Genomic DNA, 12,287 nt, shown 5'->3' on the forward strand with positions numbered 1-12,287 from the left:
ACTTATTCGCTTATTCTATTTTCAAAAATATAGTATTTTCATCGGGTCAAGGAGTTGTTCAAAGTGAACCAAATTGATATCCCAGACTACCAGTACTATTTAGGTTGTTATGCAAAAAGAATGGTTCGCCTAACTTTCCTAGAAAAAAAATTAGTTTTTCATACGGAAATTTGCTATTATTTCAAATAAATAATTTTTAAAATAGGTCTTTTTCATCGGGTCAAGGAGTTGTTCAAAGTGAACCAAATTGATATCCCAGACTACCAGTACTATTTAGGTTGTAATGCAAAAAGAATGGTCCGCCTAACCTTCCTAGAAAAAAGTTAGTTTTTCATACGGAAATTTGCTATTTTTTCAAATAAATAATTTTAAAAATAGGTCAATTTCGTCGGGTCGAGGAGTTGTCCAAATCAAACCAAACTCGGTATGGAGAATCCCATAGGTATCTAGAGTGTAAAACAAAAAGAATTTCTGCTATAGCTTGCCTAGGAAAAAAGTTAGTTTTTCATACGGAAATTTTGACTTATTCGCTTATTCTATTTTCAAAAATATAGAAATTTCATCGGGTTAAGGAGTTGTTCAAAGTGAACCAATTTGATATCCCAGACTACCAGTGCTATTTAGATTGTAATGCAAAAAGAATGGTCCGCCTAACTTTCCTCGAAAAAAAGTTAGTTTTTCATACGGAAATTTTGACTTATTCGCTTATTCTATTTTCAAAAATATAGAAATTTCATCGGGTCAAGGAGTTGTTCAAATCGATTTAAACTCGGTATGGAGAATCCCATAGGTACCTAGAGTGTAAAACAAAAAGAATTTCTGCTATAGCTTGCCTAGAAAAAAAGTTGGGTTTTCATACGGAAATTTGCTATTGTTTCGAATAATTTTGCGAGTATTATTTTAAAAATAGGTCTATTTCGTCGGGTCAAGGAGTTGTCCAAACCGAACCAATTTTGGTATGGAGTATTCCCTGTATATATAGAGTCTAAAACAAAAAGGAATTTTGCTATATCTTGCCTAGGAAAAAAGTTAGTTTTTCATACGGAAATTTGCTATTATTTCAAATAAATAATTTTAAAAATAGGTCTATTTCGTGGAGTCGAGGAGTTGTCCAAATCGAACCAAACTCGATATGGAGAATCCCATAGGTACCTAGAGTGTAAAACAAAAAGAATTTCTGCTATAGCTTGCCTAGAAAAAAAGTTGGTTTTTCATACGGAAATTTGCTATTATTTCGAATAATTTTGCGAGTATTATATTAAAAATAAGTCTATTTCGTCGGGTCAAGGAGTTGTCCAAATCGAACCAATTTTGGTATGGAGTATCCCCTGTATATATAGAGTCTAAAACAAAAAGGAATTTTGCTATATCTTGCCTAGGAAAAAAGTTAGTTTTTCATACGGAAATTTTGACTTATTTGCTTATTCTATTTTCAAAAAAATAGAATTTTCATCGGGTCAAGGAGTTGTTCAAAGTGAACCAAATTGATATCCCAGACTACCAGTACTATTTAAATTGTTATGCAAAAAGAATGGTTTGCCTAACTTTCCTAGAAAAAAATTAGTTTTTCATACGGAAATTTGCTATTATTTCAAATAAATAATTTTAAAAATAGGTCTTTTTCATCGGGCCAAGGAGTTGTTCAAAGTGAACCAATTTTGGTATGGAGTATCCCCTGTATATATAGAGTCTAAAACAAAAAGAAATTTTGCTATAGCTTGCCTAGGAAAAAAGTTAGTTTTTCATACGGAAATTTTGACTTATTCGCTTATTCTATTTTCAAAAATATAGAATTTTCATCGGGTCAAGGAGTTGTTCAAAGTGAACCAAATTGATATCCCAGACTACCAGTAATATTTAGGTTGTAATGCAAAAAGAATGGTCCGCCTAACCTTCCTAGAAAAAAAGTTAGTTTTTCATACGGAAATTTGCTATTATTTCGTTTAAATTGCAATTATTTAATTTTAAAAATAGGTCTATTTCGTCGGGTCAAGGAGTTGTCCAAATCAAACCAATTTTGGTATGGAGTATCCCCTGTATATATAGAGTCTAAAACAAAAAGAAATTTTGCTGTAGCTTGCCTAGGAAAAAAGTTAGTTTTTCATACGGAAATTTTGACTTATTCGCTTATTCTATTTTCAAAAATATAGTATTTTCATCGGGTCAAGGAGTTGTTCAAAGTGAACCAAATTGATATCCCAGACTACCAGTACTATTTAGGTTGTTATGCAAAAAGAATGGTTCGCCTAACTTTCCTAGAAAAAAAATTAGTTTTTCATACGGAAATTTGCTATTATTTCAAATAAATAATTTTAAAAATAGGTCTTTTTCATCGGGTCAAGGAGTTGTTCAAAGTGAACCAAATTGATATCCCAGACTACCAGTACTATTTAGGTTGTAATGCAAAAAGAATGGTCCGCCTAACCTTCCTAGAAAAAAAGTTAGTTTTTCATACGGAAATTTGCTATTTTTTCAAATAAATAATTTTAAAAATAGGTCAATTTCGTCGGGTCGAGGAGTTGTCCAAATCAAACCAAACTCGGTATGGAGAATCCCATAGGTATCTAGAGTGTAAAACAAAAAGAATTTCTGCTATAGCTTGCCTAGGAAAAAAGTTAGTTTTTCATACGGAAATTTTGACTTATTCGCTTATTCTATTTTCAAAAATATAGAAATTTCATCGGGTTAAGGAGTTGTTCAAAGTGAACCAATTTGATATCCCAGACTACCAGTGCTATTTAGATTGTTATGCAAAAAGAATGGTCCGCCTAACCTTCCTAAAAAAAAGTTAGTTTTTCATACGGAAATTTCTAATTATTTCGTTTAAATTGCAATTATTGAATTTTAAAAATAGGTCTATTTCGTCGGGTCAAGGAGTTGTCCAAATCGAACCAAATTGATATCCCAGACTACCAGTAATATTTAGGTTGTAATGCAAAAAGAATGGTCCGCCTAACCTTCCTAAAAAAAAGTTAGTTTTTCATACGGAAATTTGCTATTATTTCGTTTAAATTGCAATTATTGAATTTTAAAAATAGGTCTATTTCGTCGGGTCAAGGAGTTGTCCAAATCGAACCAAATTGATATCCCAGACTACCAGTACTATTTAGGTTGTTATGCAAAAAGAATGGTTCGCCTAACTTTCCTAGAAAAAAATTAGTTTTTCATACGGAAATTTGCTATTATTTCAAATAAATAATTTTAAAAATAGGTCTTTTTCATCGGGTCAAGGAGTTGTTCAAAGTGAACCAAATTGATATCCCAGACTACCAGTAATATTTAGGTTGTAATGCAAAAAGAATGGTCCGCCTAACCTTCCTAGAAAAAAGTTAGTTCTTCATACGGAAATTGGCTATTATTTCGTTTAAATTGCAATTATTGAATTTTAAAAAAAGGTCTATTTCGTCGGGTCAAGGAGTTGTCCAAATCGAACTAAATTGATATCCCAGACTACCAGTACTATTTAGGTTGTTATGCAAAAAGAATGGTTCGCCTAACTTTCCTAGAAAAAAATTAGTTTTTCATACGGAAATTTGCTATTATTTCAAATAAATAATTTTAAAAATAGGTCCTTTTCATCGGGTCAAGGAGTTGTTCAAAGTGAACCAAATTGATATCCCAGACTACCAGTACTATTTAGGTTGTAATGCAAAAAGAATGGTCCGCCTAACCTTCCTAGAAAAAAAGTTAGTTTTTCATACGGAAATTTGCTATTATTTCAAATAAATAATTTTAAAAATAGGTCTTTTTCATCGGGTCAAGAAGTTGTTCAAAGTGAACCAAATTGATATCCCACACTACCAGTAATATTTAGGTTGTAATGCAAAAAGAATGGTCCGCCTAACCTTCCTAGAAAAAAAGTTAGTTTTTCATACGGAAATTTGCTATTATTTCGTTTAAATTGCAATTATTGAATTTTATTTAATGGTTTATATAATTGTTTTATTTATTGTTTGCTTTTATTTTCTTTGGAGATAGAGTTTAGACCTGGTTTTTTGGCCAGTGCTTTGCTCAAAAATCTCCTATAGTTGAATGTTCGTAACTCCGCCGTAGCCGGTCCCCAGCCCGGTTGAGATAAGGAGGAGGGAAACACACCCAAATCATAATGGAAAAATCTCATAAGTTGATTTTTTAAAATCAAATTGAGATATTTCCGACACTACTGTAGCTAAATTTATAGACTCATTTAGTGCATCTGATCAGACTACCGCGTGCTTTCGAGACGGTTTAAGGGCCGAGGATTTTGCCCAAAATAACGGGGAAAAGAGTGTAAAGAGTGTAAAAATAATATTTTTACACCGTTAGTGCCCCCCTAACTAAGGGTTTAATAACGGGGAAAATAGTGTAAAGAGTGTAAAAATAATGTTTTTACACCGTTAGTGCCCCCCTTATTAAGGGTGGAATTACATATTAAAGTGTAATTTACGGGTGTAAATTATAGAAAAAGAGTGTAAAAAAGAGTGTAACAATAAGTTTTAACGGTGTAACAAAGAGTGTAACAATAAGTTTTAACGGTGTAATAAAGAGTGTAAAAATAAGTTTTAACGGTGTAATAAAGAGTGTAAATTTAAGTTTCAACAGTGTAATCAAAAGAGTGTAAAAATAAGTTATTCCACTCTTTTTCCACCGTTAAATCTTAAAATTACACCGCTAAAATTACACTCTAACAGGGAATTTCACCCTTAATAAGGGGGGCACTAACGGTGTAAAAATATTATTTTTACACTCTTTACACTCTTTTCCCCGTTATTTTTGGGCAAAATCCTCGGCCCGGGTAGAAGTTGGCAATATTTGATTTTTAATTGACTTGCAACTTTTTGCATGTATTGCCAGTCCTGTTCTCATCCAATGGGAGGAAGATCAGATCAAATTATTCCAAATTGACACAAAGAGTCAACAGAACAGTTAATACAAATAATACTCAACACTGAAAAGGCACTAATCACTCAATATACTATGTGTTTCAACTGAAACGATGGTTGTTGACAAATGAGGCCTTTTTAATCAAATTTAAATTTTGGTGAATTAAAAGCAGACAAATGACCTCTAAATTTAGATGATATGCTCTCACCTGTTTGTTCAGGACATGTAGTAGATGCGAGGGTTGAGAGGAGGAAAAAGGCTAAACACAAAGAAAGCAACAACATTTTAGGGGGAAACAGCCGAGATAAATAGCTTCGCTGCAAAATTCAAAGTTTCGAGAAAATTTTTAAAATTTTTGAATTTTTTGCTGTGACTAATTTTGAAAACTGTTTGAAAAATAATCAGCATCAATTAAACTATGGAATGGGAGATATCAAATGTAGCAAATATCTTTAGAGCAAGGGAAATATGTTATTATGTATTCTGTTGCAAGGTTTTCAACAGTAAGATCTGTAGGTATGGTCAAATATCAATGATTGATCACTTTAAACTGTTAGTTGTTGAATGATAATACAGCTGCTGCCTGTCAATACACCTGGACAACTGATAACTCAGGCTAACTTTTGATATATTTCAGATCAAATAGAGTGAGAAGAAAAGAAAAGATAAACAGAGACAATTGTCAATTAAAAGTAAAACAATTTTTGTCATTTGTAAATAAATTAACTCTATCAATTCAAAGATATATGCAACACTAGGGAAACAAGATTTATTCTTATTTAATGACAGAGTTACTTCAGGTCCAGGTCTCAGAACAAAGTGACCTCTGATCAGACAATGTTTGAGCCCATGCCAGGATGTTCGGCCTACCAATTGAATAGTCTGAAATAACTTGGGCTACATGAAAGCGTGGACACCCAGGATGAAGTCCGCGACCCAAGACAGGTATTGGCCACACCGAACATACCCAAAACAGGCATTGACCAGACCGATAATACCCAAAGATAGGTATTGGCCAGACCGAGCAGACTTTGGCCACCATTGGCCAGACTGAACAGACTTTGGACACCATTGGCCTGACCAGACTGACCAGACATTGTCCAGACCATTGGGCAGACCGAACAGACCTTAGGCCAGACCATCGGCCAGACCGTTGTCCAGACTAATGGCCAGACCGAACAGACCTTAGGCCAGACCGTTGTCCAGACCGTAGGCCAGACCATCCGCCAGACCGTTGTCAAGATTAATGGCCAGACCGAACAGACCGTAGGCCAGACCATTGTCCAGACCGTAGGCCAGACCATCCAACAGACCGTTGTCCAGCCCAATGGCCAGACCGAGCAGACCCTACGCCAGAACCTTGTCCAGACCGTAGGCCAGACCATCCGCCAGACTGTTGTCAAGATTAATGGCCAGACCGAACAGACCTTAGGCCAGACCATTGTCCAGACCGTAGGCTAGACCATCCACCAGACGGTTGTCCAGACCATTGGCAAGACCGAACAGACTCATTTAAACGTGTATAAGCATCCAATAAAATTTATAATTTATTCATTTCATTTCTTTGAATGACAAATGAATATGAGATTTTAAAAAGAAATTATTGAAAAAAACCGTCGATTTAAAGACAAATGCAAATTTCAAAAGAAGGTTAATGAAGTATTCTAATCATCTAGAAGTAGATGTCGTTTACCATTTATGGGCTGCTATTTTGAATAACAGTCAATACAGCACGCATTTATACAATTTGGCTCTTAATTGTCTGGACCTCTAGGCCTTGAAATTAGGTAATGGCCAAACCGAACAGACCGAAATATGGGTGTTGGCCAGACCGAACAGACAGAAAAATGGGTATTGGCCAGACCGAACAGACCGAAATATGGGTATTGGCCAGACCGAACAGATCAAAATATGGGTACTGGCCAGACCGAAATTTGGGTATTGGCCAGACCCAACAGGCCGAAATTTTGGTATTGGCCAGACCGAAATATGGGCATTGGCCAGACCGAACAGACCGAAATATGGGTATTGGCCAGACCGAACAGGCCAAAATATGGGTACTGGCCAGACCGAACAGACCGAAATATGGGTATTGGCCAGACCGAAATATGGGTATTCGCCAGACCGAACAGACTAAAATTGCCATTGGCCAAACGGAAGTCGCGACCCAAATTTTTTCCAGACCATTGTGGACGGTCGCACCGGACCCCCCTGTCTGCGACCCAAGTCGGTCTGGCCAATACCTGTCTTGGGTCGCGGACTTCATCCTGGGCATTGGTGTGGACATGAGGAGAGATTGTTTCGGTCCTATAAGGCATCTCATCGTGAGCAACCTTTAAAATCAACTATTAAAATTCAAGAGAAGTCAGTTTGTGGAATGGAATTTGAAAGATGTAGATGAAATTCGTCAAGCCATGATTCAGATTAACATATGCACGAACGCCTTTTCGGTCTCCTTTCACAACTCTTCCAAGTTTACAATGAAATCTTCCATATCTCCCAGTCGTATTTGTGACAATAGAATAAGAGTTCAAAAGAATAGAAATACAACAATTTACCTTTCACTTGTTATCTTCGAACAAAGATCAAATGACCTTAGAACAAATTCCACGAGTTTCGTCTCGGAACAAACATTACAAGAACTGTCGTTAAGTACAGTCGCGAATTGTATATATATATATATATATATATATATATATATATATATATATATATATATATATATTCCCGCTAATTAGGGGTGGATAAAGGGTAAAACCTCATCCCGGGTGTAAAATTGATGAAACCTCTCGGAAAAGCTGTGGGTGGAATTTTTCGCTATCTACAAAGTTTTCTTCAAATCGGAGAAAACAGAAACTTTCAATATTTGGACTTGCGTTCGGTTTTTTTATGTAAAAAGTAACTGGTTTCTTCATAATTTCTCTCTCTCTCTCTCTCTCTCTCTCTCTGTGTGCGTGTGTGTGTGTCTCTTCATTGATTTCCATTCAGCTGTCTCTATTGCACTTACAATTTTACATTGCCGTTATTTTATCTTATTTCTCTCAAGTTTCATTTTTGCCTGTGTTGGTTTCTCATTATGATATCGTAGTAATAGGTATCAATTTCTTCCCCAAGACTTATAATTGGACCTATTTAACAATTTCAGTTTTAATACTAATTGTTTTAATGATTCTTAAATGAACATCAAAAAAACATTTTTTCAATTATCTCCTTTTTTGTTCTCTTTTTTGTCGTCATGTAACTCAATCTCATCAATAAGAAACCTCGACTAGTTTTGTTGACTCAAACATCATTTCCTCTGTTGCTTATATGTTTTGACTGATGGCTTCTACCGTTTTTTATTTCATAACAAATACTCTACTCTTCGACACTGTTTTTTATTGGGCTTCTGTTTTGTCTTTTCAACCTAATTTCTTTTAACCAAAACCCGTTGATGTTCAGACGATAAGCAAGTGATGATTTATGTTTCCAGCAGATAACCTCTTATAATTATATTGACTTCAACACTACGATGTCGTTAATTTTTTTGGTGAAATGTTGGCTTATGACTGTTATTACTTTTAAAAATATTTGTTTTCAAAAACTTTTGGATATTAGAGCTTCGTCATTTTTGATATCAATTCTCTGTAAGGACAAGTTCCAACTTGTTGCCAGTGAGCTATAGATTAATCTATATAACGGTTTTTTTTTCAACCATTTGCTTCTTGGCTGGGTTACTAGATTTCACAAAAGCATTGAATTTCATTTATTTGTATATTTTACAGAATTGTTGTTTTCCTTTTGATTTTTGACATTATTGGGAGGTCCCAATGGCTTTGAAAGATTGCGCAATTGAACATTTTTAAGGTTCTTAGTGACAAGATTTTCGTTTTAACGGTTTCACTTCGATTTTTTTTAATATTGCCGATATTTGTCCTTCTTTTTGCATGACGTAAAGTGGATAAGACAGGTCTCAGTTGCTTCCTAGGGAGATATAATTTAAAATTTTAGTGACTTCAGTTACTATATAATGATTTTAATCACTGAACTTTTTTATTTTTAAAAATAGAAACGTATTTTTGAACTTCACTCTGCTCTTTTTGTTGACCTGTTACCCAAACGCATTGAGGACAGGTCCCATGTCCTTACTAACGAAGTATAGGATATTTTTCATTCAAGCAGGTGTTATGCGATGGGAGGTTAATTTTGTTAATATTTTTTAAAAAAATTTCGACATCGAGTTTTGGTCGTACTTAATATTTGTTATTTCATTTCTATGATTGTTTTTCTATTAGCGATATTAACAACGGCCCTCTTAACAAGTTTCATTGGCCCTCTAAAGTGGCATTTTGCTTCTCCATTCGTGGCTTGTTGAACGATATATATGTTTTTGAAAGTTTCCTATCTCTTCGTCATTTGGTAGACAATTAAGTCAAGAATGTGGTTGAGGTGGTTCGTAACATTGTGCGAACGCACATTATCAAGCCTCCTTGTCTCCACTAGTTTTGGTGACTTGCTTAGAGATTTGCAAAGCTCTAACAGCACTAAACAGACACTGAATTGTCTCAAGTTTTATCAACTTATCCCGCTGTTGAAAACAAAAAGCAGAAACGTCCGACCATGCCACAATAGCACCATCAGAGAAGACAAGCTGCAGCCGAGTAACTGCCAGCAAACATTGTTTGGGATTGACTAACAGTTTCAAAAAATGTCAACTGAGCCTCTGTCATATTGCTATTCTCTCTCTCACTCTCACTTTCGTATATAATTTATATGATAATTAATATTTGACATTTTTCAACCAAAAACAGTTGCTTCACAAACCTTTTTGCGGATTGGTTTACATTTCAAACGAAACAAGGAAAAGATTGCAAGCGGCTACTATCAATTGCTACTATCAGTGAAACAAATAGAAAAACATAAATTAATATTAAACAACAGGGCTCGCTTAGTACAGTGCGCTGCACAGAATGTTCACAGAATGAGAGTTGAAAAAATTAAGTGAAAGAAGAAATATCAAAATGATTTTGTTAATTCGTCTGTTTTCCCTTGATTTTCTGACAAGAAACAATTAACAATTGAATACAATTAAAAGTTGTTTTCTCTTTAACTTTTGCAGAAACTTAATATTTTTTCGCCAACTGAACTTAATAGGTTATGGGTTTCGCCTTTTTCATTTTTAATTAAAACGTTTATATAATTTTGATGTAGATTGATTTGCGGAGGAAATAATTTTTTTAAAAATTAAGTAGAATGAGCGAAGTTGGCAAATATGAATAAAACGAAATAATATTTTTTTGACGAATCAAAAAATAAGTGAAATACAGTTCAAGGAATTGGACAACCTAAAGAACTTAGACGATCAGCTTCCATAGTAAAAAGAGCCATAATCTACTTTCCCCAAATTCAAAATCTATTTAAAAGATTGGGTGGTCTAAATTGTACGGTCCAAAAACGTCATCCTAAGAGAGCATAACGTAATGGATTTACTATAGCCCATTTCAACTTTTTCTTTATAAAAACAAATGAGACAAAGTAAGGGACAAGTCCTTGGTCAAAAAAGATTTGAACTGATGAATTGAAAGTAAATGCCTTCGAAGTCATTGAGACACGCAATTGGATTTTCAAACTATACATAGTTACCAAGTCATCAATCATTAGAAAACACGTTTCCGCTTTAACAATTAGAGTGTCACGTAACGAAATTAACAATAATTGAAGGCAAAGAGCAAAAACGAAAAATTTTGAAACTAAATGGGATCCCAGTCAATAACGTAACTATCTGTAAATTAGAACTATTGAAAAGAAACAAATAGTTCACACTAATAAGAGAGCAGGTGAGACCTATCGTCAATGAGACTAAGTGACCAGATTGCAAAAAAACTTAAAAATGGTCTAACACAAAAGAAAATTCGCACATTTTTCAAAAAGTGGCATCAAAACCGTTAAAAGAGTTGGATACTTAAAAAAATGATGAATTATGAATCGAATTAGTCAACACAAGACTCCAAATTGAAATGATGCGACTTGATGAGGACTAAGTGAGAGAACAAGAAAAACAAACACAATAATGGCAAAACCAAAAATAATGCTTTGATTTTTTTCCACAAAAAGCAATTGATGTTAAGTTGAACCATTTGAAATTGAATCGTGAGCAAAATCAATTGCTCCTGCTTAGAGGAGTCATTGAGACCTGTCATTAGAGATTTAGGCAACAGAATAACGAAACAAACTACAAGGATTGCAGAATTTAAAAAATTAACGGGTGCCGGAGTCGTTAGTTGAATTATATTCGACTTTAAATCATTGAACAATTACTATCTTTTGATAAGAATGAAGTATAAATTAAAAATCATGAAAATGGGCGAATCCGAAGAAATTGTTCCAAATTTTCAAAAGCAAGTCAACTTTCTTGAATGTGCGTTTCGTTGAATGTTCTTTAAATCTTGGCACTTTTATCAATTAATTCAGCTGTTTCATTACTGAATGATTAGAGAACTTACTGTGCCACTAAAATTCTAACAGTGCTCAGTATCCGTCTTGCTTATTGATATCAAGTGGTTTTTTTTTCAAAAAAAAAGTTGCGTTTCAAACCGAGCAACTGAAAAGGAAATAAAGGCTTTAGTTTAAGTTTTTTACTACATTATTATTCTAAAATATTTTGCAGTCCAATTTCACGTAAGTTTAATGATCATGTTTTAACATTGGTTTGATGGAGACTTACAAGCTACAGTATATATAATTCGTTAGACATACAAATTCTTTAGCTGTTCTGCTCAAAAATGTTGAATGTTGAATTTCAGGAAGTTCTATCAATCACAATGTCCATGCAGACTTTATTAGGGGGTTTCTATTCAAGTTCAGCTCTGTGCGGTGTACTATTTCAAAAGTTAGGCTCAGCAATTCAAATAAATTTATTGATAAATTCTACAAATACATAAAAACGTATACAGACAAAAACTGATGCCATCAAAAGTTTAACTTGATTCGCAAGTTTTCAAAAGGTTTGAAACATCTGTTTCTTTGACTACCTTAAAAAGTCAAAAATTACTTTGAATTTAAACTCTTTTCAAAACTTCTAAATTGCAAGTTTTAATTTCCTGTACAGTCTCTGGGGTGATATGTTGCTGAGCTTTAATTTGACGCATTTGCTTTTAAAAAGATTCGAAAATCCAAATATTAAAAGTAGGGTATAGTCACACGAAACGTACGTTCATAAACCACTGAAAACAACACAATATATGTTTGAAACTATTTAGGAAATTGAAATCGGATCTATTTTGTTTTGCCTGGGCTGTTTTACTGGGCTTATATCTTTTACGCCCCCGCCTCACGTGCTATTTTTTTACATAGCAACGTGCTATATATATAACATTTAATTTGTTAATTTGTAACGGGGGGGGGGGGGGGGGTTTGGGGGTAAAAACACGGGGGGGGGGGGGGGG

At 34.3% G+C, this 12,287-nt stretch overlaps 1 protein-coding gene across 1 annotated transcript in view; it reads right to left on the bottom strand.

Annotated features, from left to right (window-relative positions):
• The window catches only part of LOC142341366 (uncharacterized), a 45,074-nt gene extending 39,765 nt beyond the window's left edge, over positions 1 to 5,309 (bottom strand). The window contains exon 1 of the mRNA XM_075392293.1: positions 5,072 to 5,309. Coding sequence (XP_075248408.1) covers positions 5,072 to 5,147 — 76 coding nt within the window. The 5' untranslated portion in view covers positions 5,148 to 5,309. The remainder of the gene's footprint in view (positions 1 to 5,071) is intronic.
• Positions 5,310 to 12,287: the final 6,978 nt, after the last annotated feature.

This window comes from Convolutriloba macropyga, chromosome 6 (genome assembly GCF_964194025.1).
Source record: "Convolutriloba macropyga chromosome 6, txConMacr16.3, whole genome shotgun sequence".
Taxonomy (NCBI): domain Eukaryota; kingdom Metazoa; phylum Xenacoelomorpha; order Acoela; family Convolutidae; genus Convolutriloba; species Convolutriloba macropyga.